Source organism: Triticum urartu, chromosome 1A (assembly GCF_056163025.1).
Source record: "Triticum urartu cultivar PI428250 chromosome 1A, HENAU_Tu73, whole genome shotgun sequence".
Taxonomy (NCBI): domain Eukaryota; kingdom Viridiplantae; phylum Streptophyta; class Magnoliopsida; order Poales; family Poaceae; genus Triticum; species Triticum urartu.
Genome location: NC_141873.1, coordinates 5810745 through 5832762, shown reverse-complemented (window position 1 = coordinate 5832762; position 22018 = coordinate 5810745). Strand labels below are relative to the sequence as shown.

The following is a 22018-nucleotide window of genomic DNA, read 5'->3' as shown; positions in this document are numbered from 1 at the left end:
GATTCCCTATATTAATTTAATTTCCCTTTTCCAAAATCTTCAAATACTATTCAAAATTTCACAAATTGTTTGCTTTTAAAAATGCTTGGGGGTTTAAAAAACATTGAACTTTTTAAAAAATTGGTTTTCAAGAATGTTTGGAATTTTGAAAATTTGTTCATGTTTTCTAGTTTTTGTTCAAAATGCACGATTTTTCGAAAAACTAATTTATTTTTTCAATGAATGTTTTTTATTTCATGAAATAATTTCAAATTTGTTGAATATTTTTAAATTCACTTTTTTTTATTTTAGTAAACATATAAAAAATGTTTGTGCTTTCAAAATTATTTCTGAATTTCAAGCAGTGTTTCCGTTTTTGTAGTTTGTTCATATATTAAAAAATGTTCGAGAGCTTCAAAAAACATTCTTATTTTTAAATATTTTGTCAAAATTTGATAAAATATCCTATAGTTTGGTTAATTCAAAATCATACATGGTTTAAAATATGTTCAAAATTCTGTTTTTTTTCACATGTAAGTATATGTATTCTATGTGTGTGTGATATTCAATTAAGAAATACCTTACCATGTGATCTGCGCAAATAGGACAAATTCATGAAACTCTAATAGCAAACAATGTGTGTTCTGTCTGCTATTTTCAAATCCGCGTATTTGCTCTTTCCGTGTGAACATGTATATTATAAAACAATTGCCCTCAGGCGTGCATACCGCTTCGCTCCTATGCACGCAAGGACAACCAGCGCTAGGGTTTCTGATACCTTCTGCAAAGTAGCTGTCGGCTTGCCTCATCTCATGTGGCCTTTGTTTGCAACTATTTTAGACATATTTTTTAAAAAAATTGTGGATATTTGGGAAATTCAAAACACTGTTTGAAATTTGAGAATATTTTTCAAATTCATGGACATCTCTTCAAATCCGGAAACCATTTTTCTAAGATTCTTGAGCTTTTGTGATTTTTTTAAATTCATGATTTTGATTTTTTTAAGATAAAAGTATGGTTTTGCTTCCTGAAGTTCCCCAAAATTATAACTTGAGCCCCTCAAGATTTTTTAGTAGACACTTGGTCCTTTAAGTCTCAAAATCGTATAAGTTTCATCCAAATGTTTGTGCTTTCAAAATTATTTATGAATTTCAAGAAGTGTTTCCGTTTCCGTACTTCGTTCATATATTAAAAAATGTTGGAGGACTTAAAAAACATTATCATTTTTAAATAATTTATCAAAATTTGATAAAAATATCCCATTTTAAAGTTTGGTAAAGTCAAAATCTTAAACGGTTTAAAATATGTTCAAAATTCTGAGTTTTTCCACATGTAAGTATACATGTTCTCTATGTGTGTGAAATTTCATTAAGAAATACCTTACCATGTGAGCTGCGCAAAAAGGACAAATTCATGAAACTCTTATAGCAAACAATGTCTGTTCTGTTTGCTATTTTCAAATCCACGTATTTGCTCTTTCCATGTAAGCATGTATACTATAAAACAATTGTCCTCATGTGTGCGTACTCTGCTCCTACGCACGCAGGGAAAACCAGCGCTAGGGTTTCTAATGCCTTCTGCCATGCAGCTGTCGGCCTGCCTCATCTCATGTGGCCTTTGTTTGCAACTAGTTTACACATTTTTTTTTTCAAATTTTTGGATATTTGTTAAATTCAAAACACTGTTTGGAATCTGAGGATATTTTTCAAATTCATCAACATCTCTTGAAATCTGGGAACATTTTTTAAAATTCTTGAACTTTTGTGAAATTCATTTTTTTTATTTTTTTTAAAGAAAAAAGTATGTTTTTGGTTCCTGAAGTTCTCCAAAATTATAACCTTGGTCCCTCAAGATTATTTTAGTAGATACTTGGTCTTTAAGTCTCAAAACCAGATAAGTTTCGTCCAAAACAAGATTTTTGACCATGTTGACCGAATTTGGCTGATGAACAGTAAATTCCAAAAAGTAGCAATTTTTTTGAAAAATCTAAAATTTTGTGGCAACCAAGATGCTTGGGTGCTTTACGTGCGTGAAAATTGTGTGGTGTTTCGACATTCTTGGACCTCGCGAAAAAAACCAAATTTTGGCTCAATAACAACCCAAAATTTGGTTTTTTGCTAGAGCTCCTCACATGGTATTTAACCACAAAATTTACGCGCAGCTAGCAGACCGAAGCATCTTGGTTGCCACAATTTTTTTTGTTCTTCTTGAATTTGTTTGCTAATTTCTTCGAATTTACTGTTTATTGGTCAAACCTAGTGAACATTGTCAAACTCGCTCAAACGCGGTCAACGTGCTCAAAATCTGGTTTCGGGCCAAAGTTATCCGGTTTTGAGACTTAAGGGACCAAATGTCTACTAAAAAATCTTGAGGGACCAAGTCTATACTTTTGGAAAACCGAGGGACCAAAAACTTACATTTCTCTTTAGAAAACTCCAGATACTTTTGAAGGAAGAGGAAAAACAAAAACAAAAAAGAAAAACATAGAAAGAAAGAAATAAGAAACAATGAAAAACCAGAAGGAAAAAATGGGCGCCCCGCGCGTGGGTTGACCAAGGTACGCTTGGGGTGGGGGTTGGGGGCGTGTTCTGCACAATCATTATGTATCGCTTTTTGTGAGTGTTAAACTTTGAATCACCCACAAGCAGTGGAAGATTGGCCGACCCATTACTTACCGCAGCGACGTGACTGTGGAACCACTGGGAGAGGCGATGACCTGTATTGGCGACATTCTATATGGTTCCTGACCGGCTTTGGGAACCTTCTAGAAGGTTCATGGTCCATATTTTCTTTTAGTAATTTTTTTTGTTTCTTCTTTTTAATTCCTATATTTTCCTTTTTTCATCCATAAATAAAAAACAAAATCTTGAAATACTGTTCAAAATTTCACAAATTGTTTCCTTTAAAAAAATGTTTGGGAAAAATTTCACAAAAAACGAGAACTTCAGAAATACTGTTCAAAATTTAGGGTATAGGGTTTTGAAATTTTAAAAAAAGGTTCATGTTTTCAAGAATGATCAGAATTTCGAAAGTTCACAATTTATAATTTTGAAATTCACAATTTTTCTAAAAATTAAATGGTTTTTTTAATTCAGATTTTTTTGAATTCATGAATATTTCTTATTTCATGTTTTTTTTTCAAATTTGTGGAATATTTTCGAATTCACTTTTTTTTAATTTAGTAAACATATAAAAAATGTTTGTGCTTTCAAAATTATTTTTGAGGTTGAAGAATTGTTTTTGTTTTTGTAGTTTGTTCATATATTAACAAATGTCGGAGAACTTCAGAAAACATTCTCATTTTTTAGTAATTTATCAAAATTTGATAAAATTATCCCATTTTCATGTTTGGTTAATTCAAAATCGTACATTGTTTAAAATATGTTCAAAATTCTGTTTTTTTCCACATGTAAGTATATGTGTTCTTTGTGTGTGTGTGGGAGAAATTTCATTAAGAAATACCTTATCATGTGAGCTGCACAAAAAAGACAAATTCATGAAACTCTTATAGCAAACAATGTCTGTTCTGTTTGCTATTTTCAAATCCGGGTATTTGCTCTTTGCATGTACAGATGTACTGCCTCCGTTCCTAAATATAGGTCTTTTTAGAGATTTCAATAAGTGACTATATACAGAGCAAAATGAGTGAATCTATACTCTAAAATATGTCTATATACATCCGTATGTGTAGTCCATTTGAAATCTTAAAAGACTTATATTTAGGAACGGAGGGAGTATACTATAAAACAATTGTTCTCAGGCGTGGGTACCACTTGGCTCCAACGCACACAAGGACAACCAGCGCTAGTGTTTCTGATGCCTTCTGCCACGCAGCTGCCGGCCTGCCTCATCTCATGTGGCCTTTGTTTGCAACTATTTTAGACAATTTTTTTTCATATTTGTGGATATTTGGGAAATTTAAAATACTGTTTGAATTCCGAGAATATTTTTCAAATTCATGAACAGGTCTTGAAATCCGGCAACATTTTTTAAAGTTCTTGAATTTTGTGAAATTCATGATTTTGAATTTTTTAAAAAGAGAAAAGTATGTTTTTGGTTCTTGAAGTTCCTCAAAATTATAACCTTGGTCCCTCAAGATATTTTAGTAGACACTTGGTCCTTTAAGTCTCAAAACCGGATAAGTTTCATCCAAAACAAGATTTTGACCATGTTGACCATATTTGGCCGATGAACAGTAAATTCCAAAAAATAGCTTTTTTTAGAAAAACCTAAAATTTTGTGGCAACCAAGATGCTTGGGGTGCTCTAGGTGCATGAAAATTTCTGTGGTGTTTCGACATTCGTGTACCTCATGACAAAAAAACAAAATTTGGCTCACAAAAAAACAAAATTTGTTTTTTCCCCAGAGCTCCTCACATGGTATTTAACCACACAAATTTACACGCAACTAGCACACCCAAGCATCTTGGTTGCCACAAAATTTCAGTTCTTGTTGAATTTGTTTGCTAATTTCTTTGAATTTACTGTTCATGGGTCAAACCTCGTCAACATTGTCAAACCCGCTCAAACACGGCCAACGTGCTCAAAATCTGGTTAAGCTTTGAATCACCACAAGCAGTGGAAGATTGGCTGACCCATTAGTTAGCGTAGCGAGACCGTCGAACCACTGGGAGAGGTGCTGACTAGTATTGGTAACTTTCTATATGGTTCCTCACCGGCTTTGGGAACCTTGTAGAAGGTTCATTGTCCATATTTCCTTTTAGTAGACTTACTTTGTTTTTTGTTTCTTCTTTTTATTTTCCTTTATTTTTTACATTCATAATTAAAAAATAAAATCTTCAAATACTGTTCAAAATTTCACAAATTGTTTGCTTTTTTGGAAAATGTTTGGGAATTTAAAAAAAAATTGAAAATTCTAAAAATCTGGAGGTTTTGAAGAATGTTTGGAATTTCAAAGATTCTTCACAATTTAAAATTTTGTTCATATTTTGCAGTTTTGTTCAAAATTCACAATTTTTCTATAAAATAAATGATTTTTCTGAATTCATGAATAATTTTTAAATTTGTGGAATATTTCAAAAAATGTTTATGCTTCCAAAATTATTTCTGAATTTCAAGAAGTGTTTCCGTTTTTGTAGTTTGTTCATATATTAAAAAATGTTCGGGAACTTTAAAAAACATTCACATTTTTAAATAATTTATCAATTTTGATAAAAATATCCCATTTTCAAGTCTGGGTAATTCAAAATCGTACATGCTTTAAAATATGTTCAAAATTTTGAAAATTGTCCATGTTATTGGAATTCATGAACATTTTATAAATCCCTAAACTATTTTAGAATCATGATTATCCAGAAAAACCTCTGTAGGAAACCAATGTTGAAAAAAACATACTTTCTAAATGCAAGTGGGCGAGCCAGGAACACGAGCGAGCAGTCATATCTCAGTAAATGGGCCGACCCACTCATGCTAGCGATCAACCGATGTTGTAGGCGATTGGTCGATACGTGTCGAAAAGCGATGCACATCAATGCCCATATCCTCCTACCAGCATGGGGATTAGAAGGTCTTGCTTGAAGCGAGACATAGCCGTGCCTACCTCTCCTTCCTAGAAGAATTGAAATCTAAGGGCCTGTTTGGGACTACTCCACTCCACCAAAATTAGCTCCACTTCACAAATCCATTTTGAAGTGGTTCCACCTAGAAGTTGCGGTTCCACCATAAAAGTAGTTTATGTTTGGCTTCCAACTAGCCCCAAGCTTAAACAATGCATTTTTTATGGGAAAGGTTTATTTGGGGTTGTGTGCCGTGGAGAAATAAAATGAAGGGTTATCCACTTATCAGTGGCAGTGGTGGATAATTTTTTCCACTTCCATGAGGAATACTCGGACTATGAGTTTTTGAAGCACCCCTCAAGATTTTCATGAAAATAGAAGTTGTACCCTAAATTCTAGTTTTTTATAGAGCGGGACGCCATGGAGTTGAGTTTTAGAAAGTGAAGCAGTCCCGAATGTGCCCTAACTTATTCTAGGGATTTCAGCTAAAAAGAATGTAACCAAGATCAAATTGGTGTTTGAGTTATTCATGAGCGGGTCCACGAGATGGGACGTAAATTTGATCACTCACTTATTCTACCTCCATGATGCCGAAGAAATTCTAAAGGTGCGCATTCAACCATGAGGGGGCGGCAATTTTATTTCTTGACACTTGACAAGAATGGTTTGTTCTCCGTAAAAAGCGTGTATAATTTGGCGCCAAAACTTAACGAGTGTAAGGAGGATTGTGGGCAAGTGGTGGCGTGAATGGGACAGAAGGCATTTGAATATGATATAGAATGCCAAGGACCCTTAGAAGATTAGAATTTTTGCTTGCCGTGCAGCGTCTGATAGCTTGGCGCTCCAGATGAATAGAGTTACACACCATCAGACTACTTCGAGTATGGGCTCTATCTGTGGAATAGAAGATGAAAGCCGTTCCATGCTCTGGTGGCTTGCTCTAAGGCGAGAGCTCTGCGTATGGAATTGAGGGAAGTGTGAAATATTCCAAGGGAAGAGATCTTCAATTTCCCGGGCCCCAATTGGATTCTTGTCTTGTTGGATTAGTTAACATCTCCAGTACGAGAACAATTTTTTTTCATATTTTGGCGAGCCTGGCAGTTAAGAATTGATTTGATTTTTGGTAAGAGTAAGGATTCTGTTTGAAATTCTGCTAATTTTGTGGATAACTACTGGTCGTCATTCTCGTCTTGCCATTCAAATGCAGATTTCGTCCGTACAGTCAAAGGTAAGGACGTAGCGGCTGGGATAAGGCCCGCCAGTACTCCTCGGAGTATTTGTGAGGTACAACAACCTCCATCTTTGGATTACATTAAGATCAATGTGGACGTCTGGTCATCTGCAGAGTATTTGTGTTGCAAGTGTGGGGGGTTGTTAGCAAATTCAACATGCGACGTCCTTATATCCTCTTGGGATTATATTGGTGTGTGTACTAGTGTTGATGAAACTGAGCTTCGGGTGTGTCTTGCTGGTGTGTATATCGATATCACTCTTCATAGGCCTGTTGTTTGGGAACTGATAGCTCTTTTGTGAGTTTTTTCCTAGCACAAGATAACCTTCCTATGTTTTTTGTCATTGACCTGAAGAAGGAGGCTTTAGCCATCACAGAGCTACTTCTAAATTTTAAGCTGGTGAGATCAATGGGTGGGCCAATATGGTGTCACACCAGATCGCCAAATTTAGTTTTTGTAATAGGATTTCTATGTAATAGCTTTCCGCCCCGCATGACGTATGTTGTAAGGAATGATTGTATTAAACCTTTTGCTTAATTAATATATAGGTGTTTTCTTTATAAAAAAATGCCCTAGCTTTGTCGAACTACCTGCGCATACCATCACCACATGACACATGTGGTAAGCAATTCAAACAATTTAAAAAACGCGCTTAACATCGCCTGAAAGAAATAAAAGGATGTCCGAGGGGCACAGCTGTTAGGATGCAAATCTAACCGCAGTGTTGATTCCCAGGTTGACCAATTCTGTATGGTCACTATGTGATGTGACCCCAAAAATATTCTGCCATGTCAGGTTATGTCGCCCTTTTGTTTGTTTCCCAGGAGCTGAAAGTAGGCGTTATAAACGGAAAGAAGGGAACGGGGAGGGGCAATATGTCAGAAAGTAACGACCGGGGTATTACAGGAAAATCACACTCCATCAACAGTGGCTGCCTTCGTCTTCCTCGCAGCAAGGTTGGCGACGGACACTAGGGAGCTATTTTTTTGAGATAGAGATAATACACTGGGGAGCCATGAGGCCGGTCAACTAGCCCGAACTGAGAGCTCGACGCCTTGAACTTGGTGCCGTTGATGGGTGACCCATCCGGAGAACAGCAGGGGCTTGCCCCTGGCGATTCTGACAGTAACCCCTTGCTGAAAGAAAAAGAAGAAGCCATGATTGATGGGTAACTCCTCTTCCTGTTCCATTTGCAAACGGGTTCTTGTTGCTCTATCTGAATAGCTGTTTTCGCTCTGTTTCACGTACGCCGAACGCATAGGCTGCAAATCGATGTAGTCTGTCTTGCCGGCCGGCGGTTGGACCCTTCAATTTTCCTTTTCTGTTTCTCAGTTGTTTCATTCTGGGTATTACAATATGATTGTAGGCTTTGGATTTTGGCGTGGAACCTTTGCGGCTCTTCTGCTTGTATGCGGATTCCATGTTCGTCAAGGTCTCAGCGAAGAACTAGATTGTAGGGAAAGGGTTGATTAAGTTTATCTACTGATCAGGACCTCGCTACAATTAAGTCATAGACCCCCTTGTCCAAAATCAAATTGTCCGTATCCAGTGGCTTCATCCGTTTGCTCGATTACTCTTCATTTAGCCCAACATTAGAGATGTATATATGATTTGCCTGTTGGTGCCACTGTTTTGCGCCACTTTGCAGAATGTGGGTGGCAATCTATAGTTCTATACAGGTCGCGCAACTCTATCAAAGTTCATTTTATTCTTATTTGCGAGATCGTGATAAACTTGTGCACTCTATTAAACTTATGCAACTGATGGGTTGAAAGTCTTTAGTTATTATGTCATCTTTATGTGCTTTTGAAATCAACACTAAACTTGCATCATACAGCAATTGAGCACCCTGTTTCGACCTCTACATACAAACAAGTCCACAACAAGAAAAATATTACAAAGGTGGGCATATGTCATACCAGCTTTTGCGCTTCTATACTTAGGTCAATGGAAACACAATGTGGTTGTGCATCCTCTGACTTGAACTTGATTCACGTTTAATAAAATGGCTGTGTGCATCCTATGATGCAGAGGCTGGGTACTCCCTTTTTCGTGGGAAAAAGCACAACGCGAGTTTGCAAAATTCTTCCCATTTTACAGGATTCATACATGCAACCATCAGTTATATATCGTGTGGGACAAATATATTGTCAATCAGATAATCTATTTGACGATTTATATCTTCTAGTTATAACATAGATACGGGGAGTGGCGCCGCCGCTCCATATCTCCCTCTTCCCTCGCTGCCACAAGCACACATTGCCTAGCAAAGCTCGCATGCAGCTGGTAGCAGTGGGACCTGGTCCCCGCACGGTGCAAGAACTGTTTTGCGTTCCTCGTAATGTCAGGTGCGCGATAGTTCTGCTTGGCCCGGTGCTTTCGTTGGCAAGTCGGCTATTTCTAGCGGTTGTCGGGGCTGTGCAGCAATGATGGTGACGTGCTACGCATTAGTGGCGAAGCCACACTTGAGCTGGGTAGTCAATTGACAACACAACTTTTTGCAAAATCGACATACGTCAGGTAGAAATCATGATGAAAAATCTTATGAATGCATACATCTGACTACACAATATTCAGTTGACCACGCATAATTGGATTTCTGGCACCGCCACTGCTAAGAGGGAGAATATCATACGGAAACCAACATTCGGTGGAAACTGGTGAAAACCACGAGACAAAAATGTTTTGAAGTTTCGAAAAAAACTGAAAAAAATACGGGATGTTAAGAGGATGATGTTTTATTGCCACACAAAATTTCAAGTTGAAACACATTACGAGATGTGAGCTATGAAAAAGATAAAATTAGCGTTGAATAGTGTCAAATAGTAATGTCACTATTCGGGGCTGAATTTGTCTTTTTCATAGCTCACATCTCGCAATGTGTTTCAACATGAAATTTTGCGTGGCAATAAAACATCACCTTCCTAACATCCCGTATTTTTTCAGAATTTTTCAAAACTTTAAATTATGGTTTCCACGAAGTTTCACCGAATGTTGGTTTCCGTATGATATCTCCCCTGCTAAGCATGATGTTGCTCTGTGACCTACTCGACCGCTACATGTGTCCTTCCTTATGATAGTGGGATGGGGATGCATGTTGGGTGGCCTCTCATGGCGTAGGTCGTGGTTCGAGGCAATGGCAGGTTTGACATCATCCTGGCGAGGAGACGACGCACACGGGATGGATCTAGCTCAGATTATGTGTGTGTGGTGCGCGTTCCTACTTGCTTTGATGCCCATACCTCCCATGGGTTTTTCTCAGTCTTGGTGGTGGTTTGTGTGTAGTTTTGTGAGGGTGGCACCTTTGATGTAGTATGTGCCATGCTTTGCGTTTTGATGTTGTCCCCATATTATGTCGACAAAGCAGCAGTGCCAGGGTGGCCTCAATGAGGAGAATCTTTCTTGGACTGTCCTATGTGAGTGTGTGTCTGCGGCGCGGGGGGGGGGGGGGGTGTGGAGGGGGTCCTCTTTCTCCAATAATCACCATTTCATGTGGACCACTCTTGTAAGAGGCTGCAAAGAGTCATATATAAGAAAATGTGTATGAAGATTGTTCAGGTAGGGTTTCACTCTCCCCTAATGACCATTGAAAAAAAATCTTCTAACTATTTGAAATGAATAGTTAAAATTCATATGCTTAGACTCTGAGAAAGTACTTATGTTCTATTGAAAATTTATTCAATTCTACAAGTATACTATAATATAGAATAGCCGTCAATATTAGGACTTCAAGAAACTCATTTCTTACAGCACCTTGTTGATATCCAAAATGAACAACTTCTATGTACTAGAAGGAAGATTTAAATAATAAAAATACATTCTAGCACAATCAAACGAATGGCCTTTCTCTTCCACCAAACAAATCTAGTTAACATTTGGGGATGCGGTCCACCCTGTGGATGCCATTATTATGGATGCAACTCAGACCCCTCTGACGGTTCTCAAACTGAACATGAGCCAACCGTGAAAACTTGAAATGGAGACATCGTCATGCCCATGTATTGAACCCTCTTGTCCTGTTAGTTTCATCCACTTTTGCAACTAAAGATCCTTACAAAATGTGCATGGTATTTTTTCTCCAAAAAGGGGATCTCCCTGGCATCGACGTTGATTGAAACGTTGGTGTTATATGGTATTTGAAAATTCTAGTTTCACTGCTTTTATGGGCATTGTCACTGCCACCGTATTTGCTGATTTCTTCCTGCATACGAGTTTGAACCTTTCACTCTAGAGCACAAGTTCCGCCCTTTTGGTCTAGACATGGACGTCACATGCTAATTGGTCGTAAAACTTGCTATCTTAATTAATTTTTATCTCGTGCTTTTTGAGATCATGGTAATCTTATACTTCTGCTCTATTCCAGTTTGATGGTTGGATACATTTTGGCAATGGATTTGGTTTGGAGTCTTAGTTATATCATCCTAATGTAAATGATCAGTAAAAAATATAATATTGGAACACATGACCTTTGTTTTCTAGAAAGTATTGCAAAGTTACGCTTGTGACATACAAACCTTGCGCGTTGCATGCCTCCTTCACCACAATTAATACAAACACCCTGATGAAAAACTGGCGGATGCAAAACTCATGATCTGCATGCATTCCTATAAAGTTCTGCCTATATACTTATTCGACTCAAACTACAATTCAAGCACTTCAAATTATTCTCTATTATAATGTTTCTAGTACTCTAACCTCAATAAGAATATTGGACATGGATATAGTCAATCATATATTGGCTGGTGATTAAATATCTTTTATTTTTTTCTTAAAATTGTACATGTGTATATTTTTCTCAAAGTATATTTTATCGTCACGACAAATTTATTCAATTCAAGGAAAATATCACACTATAAAATAGCCATCAAATTAGAATTCATAAACCTTTTTAATATACAAATTGAATAATGACTGGAGGATCATATTTCAATAAACAAGTTCATGCTAATATGATCGACCATATGGCTTATGGCCTTAAAAAAATGTGTTTTAGTGCTCGGGCTCCGGTTAGTCTGTTAACAAAATTCGCATTTCAAAGTACAAAAAATTCTGAAAATGTTTGTATATGTTCCCATGGATGTATAGTGCATGTGTGTAAATTTAATGCTGAAATATATTACCGAGAGAGCGACACAAATGAATTATGATTCCGAAAATAGCACACAAATGCCGCACCCCCAAGGCCTTCCTCTTTCACCAGAAAATCTAATTGATATTTTGGGATATTGCCTTTCCATGAGGATATCACTACTATGCATGCAACTTGGAGTCCGCTGATGATATTTCCCCTAAAAAGATGAATTAACCATGCCAACTTCATCAAAGGGAGGGTCTCGCTTACCCTACGTAATCACAAGTATATAGAAAAAAAAAACCATTGCAGTTCATTACATATATAGTTTGCGCACACGCATGCTTCCACATTATCAAAGTTATGGTGGCTGTTGGATTTGCTAGCTTGATCCACTAACATGTGTCTAATCTGGTCATGTGAGCATCTCTACTACATAACATGCACTAGTGCATTCTAAGTATGTTTTAAATACCATCACATTTATTGTCAAATATTCAACTCTCCCTGTTATGATTTCTTCTCCTTTCTTATGTTAAAATTTCTCTCATAATTGAAATCTTGAGAAATTAATTTACATTCTATGTTAGAAATCAAGTCTCCAATTCCACGGGGATGTCCAGGGAATCATCCACCCTCAGGTATTGATCCCTTCCCTTACTCATGTTAATCTATCAAAGATTGAAGAACTGCCCAATTTAAAAACCAAGCGACAGTGTTTTGTTGTTGTTGATATAGTCATCCAGGGTAGCATAGGTTCTTTTTGTCTTCTTTGATGAGGTGTACATACTTAGCATTTCTATACTAGTGGAATTATTCGAAAGCCATATGGGTAGCTTCAAGTAATACTGTTTTGCGGAGGAGCTCCAAGTAATAATTAGTCACTTTATTGTAAAATAGACATGGTTGAATAACATTGACGTAGTATGCACCATAACTTCTGTTGCCTCTAGCTACAGGTTTCACAAATATTGTTATTCATTTATTTCAAAAATATCTGATAAAATATTTTAATGATAAAACTAATACATATCATTTATCCTCTTGTCAGTCTAAATAACCTTTTGTACATTTGTGGCTGAATGAAAAAGAAAATCACACATACTTTCTAAGAAGATACTCCCTCCGTCCCAAAATTCTTGTCTTAGATTAGTCTAGATACGGATGTATCTAATACTAAAACGTGACTTGATACATCCGTATTTAGACAAATTTAAGACAAGAATTTTGGAACGGAGGGAGTACTATTTATTCTACTCTTCAATGTGTATAAAAATGTCATATTTATTATTTTATTGTATTCATTTCTTATTATGTAAAAATGTGTTTACTGGGTTAAAAAGTCAGAAACAAATATTTGTTTTTGTGAGCAACATCGTAAACTTAAGAAGTCAAGTTCGATGGGAGTAAAAATTTGGAAAGCGTCGACGTGGAGGTTGTCGGCGAGACTATGGTTATACTAGATGATGAATCACTTGACACAAAAATAGCGTCATAGTTGAGGCGTCCATCATTCAACATATATTTTTATGTCAATTATGAGTTGTCACGTCGTATATATCTTTGTTTCTAGGTAAAATTGGGATGCCATAGAGTACATAAAACATATATTGAAGATAGAAAGGATACTAAGAGGAGCCGATGTGGTTGAAGAGAAATTTATGTAAACATTTTGACAAAAAAGTGATGGTAAGTAAATAAGAAAGAATAGCATGCAAATATTATTTAGTTCAACTGATTAACAAGTAAGAATTGTCGTTCCCAAAGATCAACTTAAAATTTAAGAAATAAGCATTTATAACCTCCAAATAAAAGTACATAAAAGAGGATAGCATGTTTCATTCGCAAAAAACAAAAGAGAAACATGTTTCAGTTTGTGTGCTTTATGTCTTAACTCCATCCTGAATTCCTAAATTTTAATAATTTCTGTGTTGATAGATATGGGCAAACCATCTTATAAGAGGTAAAAAGATAATGCGTGTTCCCTAACGTAATTAAGTTTTTGCATTGACAATAGTTTTTGTATGTCAGACGCTAACTGGGTGTATAAATTGTCCAGCAAAAGCACTAAAGGCAAAGACCGGTTCTACGTGGACTCGGGGGCGAACATTCACGCCACTGGTAACCGGAACCTCATCTCCAACCTGACCACGGACAACGCGGGGACCCTGGTTAACACAGCCAATATGCACTCTCCTCTACTGTCACATGGATGTGGACACGTGAGCTCTGGGAACATCACATTGCCGGATGTTCACTATGTCCCAGGTTTGGGCATCAACACTGTGTCCGTGTCAAAACTTAATGAGCTGGACTACATGTTAATGTTCGTACCAAACGCCGGATGCTCTATCTTTGACAACAGAACCAATGAGCTAGCTGGCAATGGTCGCGCCGTCTCGGGCCTATTCGAGCTGGATTACCTCATGGTTCCTCTTGACCGGGCCTAGGCCTGAGATGGAGAAGAGGATCGTTTGTGTGTGTCGTTATCTCCAGAGAAGCACCCAATTAAGTTCTGGTGATGAACTACCTGAGGTTCCAACAGCATTCCTGCCGGCCTCTGCTATATTAATAAAGGACCGCTGGAACTTTCATGCATGAATATTTGTTGTGGTATGATTATTGACACCGGTTGGGGTTTCCTCAACCCTACACGCTCAAACTATTTATCTTTCTCTTCCATGGGCTGGTACCTTGAACCTATTGTATTATAGATAGAAATACTTGTATCTTATTTGCTCACGCAAATGAAGAAAACCATATGGATGATTGTGAAAAAACTGACATTTATGACCGAATTTGTGAAAATATTGTGCTTTTAAAAATTGACTTCGGTTGGGTTTTCCTCAACCATATACGCTCATTATTTCTGTTCTCTCTCAGGGACTGGTATATCTACATGTATCCATCTTTTCACGGCCCCCATCATAGAATATATTTCTTATTGTATGTAGCAGTACTTGGTATTGTACATGTTGATATCTTTTTCCTACAAAATTGGTTAAAATTTGTAAAATTTGCGTAGAACAAACTAATATGCACCATATTTTAACATAGAGTATATCACACCATCGGAAAATAGAGTATATCACACCATCGGCCTAATGTTGCCCTATTTTTTTCCTTCCTCTTATTACTGCCATATGTTAAAAGCATGTGCTTTTTTGCAAACACCCTCTAGAGAGAGATGGAAGGGTCATGCTGCACCTCCATTTCTTTCCTTCTTTAATCATCTTTCAACCTCACTAGCACTATGTTTTAAATTCATATCTTGTAATGGTTTCATCGTAGTTACCATGCTATGTACTCATCTTGTTGATGACTTTGACCTCGTTTCCATGCATCAACTTTAATAGAAATGGATGTGTGCATCACAATGATGCAGATGCCGGAGGTTTCAACCTCTTTCAAGAAGCAACAGAGGCTGAGTCAAAAAAGACATCTCATCGGCCATACGTTTGACCATTGTACGTATATAGCCATTATGGATGATACAAATTGGTCGCGATTTCACTAAACCAGCCGTGTACAAGAACTGGCACGGGACCAAGTAAGAAGAGAATCGCCGCTGTTGTGGGAAATAACAAAAAATATATTGTATTTGTTACCTATACAATATAACGGAAGCTTCCAAAACTTCTTGTACTTGTACACAAATACGACATCTGTGGATTTTCGTACCTTGTACATTTACCATATTCAAGAATTATGGATATTTTTGAAAAAAATAATATATTAATATCGTGAAAATACCAATTACATCCAACCTCTGCACTAACAAGATGTCTCAAACACATCCACGATGCACATAGCCCGAAATGAAAACAAAAAACAAAGAAAAAAACGAAGGCATCGCCACAGTGATCAATTTCTCTCAGCAGCACCACACAAACCACCACAAAAGACAACACCCAAAAAACATTAAAGGTCTCCAAAAGCGACTCAAGAAGGAAACAGTGCACAAGCGCCGTCGTCGCCCGATCCAAGATCTTAGGTTTTCACCCTGGAGAAAGTTCGAGCTATCAAAACAAATACCTTCAGCAAGGCAATTGCCAGGCACAACCAATGAAGGTCAGACCTTATGTTTTCACCCTGGAATTCACGACTCAGCACCGAAGGAGCACCACCAAAAATGAAATCCTCTAGTGCTGCCTCGCCTACTTGTCATTGTTGCTTCTGAAAGTCATCAAACACCTGGCTGACTGCATGGCCTCCAAGGCTTCCTTCCCCTTACTGACCATTGGAGCTCAGCCACCATGACTTTCTCCGCCACTGTCTATGCCATCGAAATCAAGATACCGAGATGTCCCATGGTGTCAACAAACAACATGCTTCACATCGTGTAGGCTAATATGGACGCGCACGATCGGATTCTATCTGATCTAGATATCCTTGGGCAAGATCTCCGGCAGTAGTTCCGGAACACGTCAATTGCCAGATCGAGGAGGACCGATCATGCAAATTGTAGCCGTGATGTGATAAGAGCACTAATGCTGCGACCACGCCACTGCCTCCACCACATCCATGCTATCGCCGCCACGGCGCAGGACATAGACCCACGCTACCCGCAACCCTCAATGCCTATTGAAGACGGAAGCCAGATGGGGGTGGATCCCGATCCAGCGCCACCCCCTCGCTTGCACGATCCGCCGCCTCGAAGCCCTCCCCCCGCCACCGGCCCCGAGTGCCGCCTTTGTGGGGATCATTTGCCGCACCACCGCGACCCCCGTGGCGGAGACCTTGCGCGAGAAGGCGAACCGCCCCGCCGCTGCAGCGGCCAGGATTTTCTCGACCGTGTCCTCTGGCTGTGGCGAGGGAGGAGGGAGGGAGAGGAGGGTACTGGCGGCAGGAGCGCCCTCCCCGTCGCCCATTGGAGCGACGTGGGAGGGTGCTGGACGAGCTTGTTGTTGAGATCTTCTGATCCCTACCAATGACACTCTTCTAATCCCTACCATTTATTAACTCCCCACTATAGCCACCTGCGAGCTCCCCTCCACCTCTTCCTACCCCCTCCAGCTACCTCCCTCTCCTTCTACTCCAATGCACCCCGGTCAAATCATCTATTCATCAAAGTTCACCTCTGGGGCCCAATGAAAAGGAGATAGTCCATCAAGCTCACCGAGCCCCACCTCAACACTCCGTCATCTTTGATTACCACCTTTGATGGATCTACCATTTGACTGCCACCCTCATCGGATCCTACATCAATGAGTGTGTTCTTGTGGTGGTGAGACAATTCATCACCGCATAAGTGGGAGGCAGACAAGATGAATTCTATGACCTACCTCGAGCTCATGAGTAGGAGGCTAGAGAAGCAGCCACCACCGGGGCCCAATGAAAAGGAGACAGTCCATAAGTAGCGCGGCAAGCTCTTGGTGCATCATGTGTTGTCGTCCTCGCGAGTGATAATCACATCGTGTGTGCACGACCTCTTCTTCTAACATTGACGGGAGCACCCTGCCCTTTTTCCACCATGAAAACAATGATGCACTCCTAGACGGTGGCATCGATGCAGGCCTAGTCCCATAGGGATATTTTTGGGTTTTTAGATCTATTTCCCACTAATGGCCATTTGCTGCTCGTCTGTTAGGCTGTCACTGGTGTTGGACCTCCGGCGTGGGATGCTTGGTCATCAGTGTGGAAGAAATCTACACTGACTGGAACTGTCAATGGGAAAGTTTTGGGGCGGTCACTAGAGTTCGTTTCTGTGGTAGTGGTAATAATACGATATATCAACAGTGAGGACAATGGTGGAACATTATTGAAAGTGGCCATCAATCTGTCACATGAAATCAATATATCTTCCATGTCTAAATAGCCGGCTCCCACCACTCTACTTCGCTCAACATCCAAGCATGCAACATGCATAGGAAAAAGGCCCACCTCCACACGTGACATGCATTAAAAAAGCTACCTCAACATGCAAACCTGCACATGAATTTCAATTATTTTATATTATTCATATTTAATAAATAATTTACAACCATACAATAATCATACACAATGAATAATATGTATTTTCAGTTTTAGTTCTCATATTATCACTCCAGATATTCATGTTCCATATAAAGCAAATAACAGTAGAATATAGTGCAAACATTTCCACCACAATGTGCGGGGTGTCATCTAGTACCCAAGACCAATTATTAGGCCAGGTTTTGGCTGTGCAAGCTGACCCGGCATGTCCTTGTATAAGCAATTGTACAAAATAGTTGACAGTAATCAATTTTGTAGTTGCAGGACGGTTTGCTAACAAAATACACGCATCCTTCCAAACATCACACATTGTTATTATCGGAGGAAAACGAGTTTGAAATTGTGATCACATTGCTACACAGGAAACAGCAATAAAGTTCCCTTTTTAATGTCTTATCGCATGCATTTGGAAGGTAGCTCGTACAAGCATAATAAAACAACTCTTTTATTTTATGTTAGGAACGTCTTTGTAGCTGTCTACATAATAAAACTCATAAGGTACTCCGCACCATTCACCAGGGGGGAAACGGTCTGCGGGTGCATTAACAGGAATATGTAGGGGCTGTTGCTGAAATACCATGTGAATGAGAACGTCGTAAATTAACTAGAGGGGTAGTGTAGTAAATGGCCTTCCTATTAGCTTTGCTTGAAGAGGCAGTATAGGAATTCTAGTCAACGGCGCCTCATCGTCCCTTGTAACTTCCCCTGGCTCAGCTTTGGCGCCTCACAAATCAGAGTTTAGCTGGGAGAGTGATTCTCATGGATAGAAGAGTGCTTCCCATGGCCCCGTTTAGCCTTGGGAGATGGTGGGAACAAAGAATAATGGATGCAGAAGAAATTCGAGAGATAGTTGCAGCTGTGCGGCATCATCGTCGTTCCGAATTTTATGAAGCGACTAGGGCGATCGTGATTCTGCCAGGGCGAGATGATCTACAAACAGCCAAAGGAGCAGCTCACGAGAAATTGCTATCTTGGCTGTATCATCGTATTCGTCAACCTCGCATCGGCTGGACTTTGCCGAAAGAAGCTGAAATGATATACCACGCCATTCAAGAACTGCGGTATGATGTCGATTTTCTTCCAGTCTCTTGCATGGTTATCTCCTCCTGAAGGTCGTGTTTGGATAATAAACCTTAGCTACATGGGAACTAAAGGGGAAAAACTATTTCTGTATTCGTAGACATCCGGTTTGTGTTCGTGCTGGTGCTGGGTGCTGGGCTACCAGGTTAATTATGTTTTCTTCAGCAAAATCGAGAGCGTTAGATCAGAGTTTAATTACTAGCGCTTACATGGCTGTAAGATGCACATGAGATCCTGACGAAATTTGCTTTAGAAACCTAATCTGTTTTTGCAAACCTGCAGAGCGAAGATTTGGATATACAGATACTGGGGCATGAAAAGTTCGGCCGAGGAGCATCATTTGACCGAAATGCTTAAACCTGTGCTTGATAGAGCACAAAAGTTCTTGTCTACTGGAAAAACCATCTTAGATGGCTATGGTCAGATTACGGAGGGTAAAAACACTGTTAGAATGGTCAGCCATAAGAACGAGGACTCTCTGGATGCTCTTTCCGATGGGATGGTCCAGTTTACTGAGAAAACTTTGCTTAATGGAAGCGCTGACGGTATGAATGGTTCTTACCCATTATATGTGGCGAACTGTCTCGGGTAAAATGAAATTCTTCAATCATTCTTACAGTCCATGTTTTATGAGGGCAATGAAGTAACCGAAACTTGTTATCAGTGTACGTGCTGCTGGTTGCATAATGGAAGGTCTCAGTGTGCAAAACTACATCGCGGATCCTTATGAATCAGGTGGCATATCTGAGAAGCCAAATACTTGCTCAGCTGAAAGCAAGGATGTTCATGGTCTAACTGGCGCCGAACCGGAAAATCACTGGTAATTTACCTATCGCTTCAGCTGGTACCTTATTAAGTTTCTTTTCCTGGTGCATGGATCCATATATTTTGACTTATTAACTCTGAACAGCATGCTTTTGGATTCGATTGACCCAATCGACATAATGGAGTTTCCAGAACACTATTGGGAAGACATCGTGCATGGTCTAACTGGCGCCGAACCGGAAAATCACTTGTAATTTACTTATCGCTTCTGGTACCTTATTATGTTCATTGTCCTGGTGCATGGATCCATAAGTTTTGACTTATTAACTCTGAACAGCATGTTTTTGGATTCGATTGACCCAATCGACAAAATGGAGTTTCCAGAACACTATTGGGAAGACATCGCGCATGGTCTAACTGGCGCTGAACTGGAAAATCACTGGTAATTTACTTATCGCTCCTGGTACCTTATTATGTTTATTTTCCTGGTGCATGGATCCATAAGTTTTGACTTATTAACTCTGAACAGCATGTTTTTGGCTTCGACTGACCCAATCGACAAATGGAGTTTCCAGGAATCTATTGGGAAGACATCGCGCACACGACCTTGGTTTACAGGTTAATTAGGTTACTTTTTGCATCGAAACTGATATAGTGCAGGCTCAGATTTTAATGACTAGAGCTTCGAGAGAGGTTCTAACAAACATCATTTTACAAACCTAATATGTCGTTGCCAAACCTACAGAGAAACCTTTCATGGGGCAGCTTCTGTTGTACATCTCGATGTGCCCCCGGCTCCGATACACACAAGTTGGATTGGGATGATGCGAGATATATATGCTATCGAGGATGTAGCATTGTACAAAGATCAGATTTCTTCTGTTGAACGTGAAACATCGTCGTTCGTCCAATTTTCCGTGGAAACTTCACCCAAGGGAGGCGTTGACATTAAGATTGGTTCATACAAAATACATGTGCCGAAATATGGCAGGTAAATGAAATTTTCTTCAATCTTGTATACAGTCCATGTTCAATGATGGCAATATCATATCAGTGTAACTGAAACTTCCATGCTAACATATCAGTGTACACCGCCCACTCGTTCAAATGGTGCTCTTTGCTGACTCGCTGTATGGTGCAACATTAGCATGTCTCAAATCCATTGTGCCCAAAAGCATCGTTAATCTTTATGAATCAGGTCGCATTTCTAAGAAGCCCATACCGCAGTCAACTAATCCAAATGTGGACGACCTCACTCACGCTGAACCGGAAATTCATGGGTAACTTCTTTATCCCTTTGGTATCTTCAAGTTTACTTTCCTGATGCCATCGATCAATAAATTTTGAGTTCTTAACTCAAACAGCTAGCGTAACTCCTCACATGGATAAGAACATCTACGTAGCAGAATAATTTTGCACGCACCCATATTAGACCTAACTAGCACAACACAACTAGTCACAATCTGAAGGTAGGAGTATAAAATAGATCTGACCTGTTGGTCTCATTAATTAGTGGCCTGATTAACTCTTATCTTCTTACCTCGCATGTAAAAAGAGGGGGTAAGAGGGACCATGTTAAAATTTGCCCTTGTCTTATACAGTACTCAAGTAGTATGAAGTAAGCTTTTGGGATCAAAATTATCAGAATATGAGATACTGAGTGCATGCATGAAGTTTGAGTTTTTTGCTGTTACACTCTGAATATTATTTTGTTTTAATTTGTCAAAAACATCATCTGTTGCTTTAAAACTCGCCCAGTGCTCCTGATTCTGCGGACCGTCGCATCTGTTGCTATATTGAGGCAGATGGGAAAGCTGCAGCTACCTGGCTGATTGACACCGGCGCTGTGCACCACGCAACAGGAAAGCTCTCACTCCTCTCTGGCGTAACAACTGGAAATGATGATGATCTCTTCATCACGGCGCGGGATGGGGTTCGCATGCTGGTCCATGCCCAAGGCTCTGTGATAACCGATACAGTGGTTCTCCCGGACGTGTGGTACATCCCAGGTCTCACCAAGAACGTTGTCTCAGCTTCCCAGCTCAATCAGCTCGGCTACAGCATCGGGTTTACCCGCGGCACATGCTTCATCAGGAGTGCTACTGATGGCACACTCATTGGAAAAGGGCACGTTTCAGATAATGGGCTTTTTGAGATGGACTTTCTCAAAGTCAGTTAGATCATCAACTCCTTGCTGATATTACATAATTGGATACATAATAATACAAGGCATCTCTGCCGACCGACGTGTTGCAGTTGGTAAAACTAAATTTATCCCTGGTTCCCGTATTATGCATTTATCAGTACTGGAAACAATGGTGCTTGTGGCGTGTAACTTAAATAAGTAGTGCATTGGCTTGCAGCTTCTATGCAAGGCTGCATGGACAAATGCAGCTTAAT

General features: G+C 39.3%; 1 protein-coding gene across 1 annotated transcript; it reads left to right on the top strand.

The window, feature by feature from the left end:
* Window positions 1–18532: 18532 nt before the first annotated feature.
* Window positions 18533–21797, top strand: LOC147988197 (uncharacterized). The gene is made up of 7 exons (XM_087517295.1): window positions 18533–18841; window positions 19143–19441; window positions 19518–19673; window positions 20148–20185; window positions 20312–20609; window positions 20704–20898; window positions 21377–21797. Exons 1-7 carry the CDS (start codon window positions 18533–18535, stop codon window positions 21795–21797), a joined length of 1716 nt encoding a protein of 571 aa, XP_087373421.1.
* Window positions 21798–22018: the final 221 nt, after the last annotated feature.

Excerpts from the sequence above, each read along its gene's own strand:
- LOC147988197 (XM_087517295.1), top strand. The coding sequence starts at position 18,533 with ATGGATAGAAGAGTGCTTCCCATGGCCCCGTTTAGCCTTGGGAGATGG. Across the intron at positions 19,442-19,517 it reads TATGTGGCGAACTGTCTCGG|TGTACGTGCTGCTGGTTGCA; the intron begins GTAAAATGAAAT and ends ACTTGTTATCAG. Across the intron at positions 20,899-21,376 it reads GCTGAACCGGAAATTCATGG|TGCTCCTGATTCTGCGGACC; the intron begins GTAACTTCTTTA and ends AAACTCGCCCAG.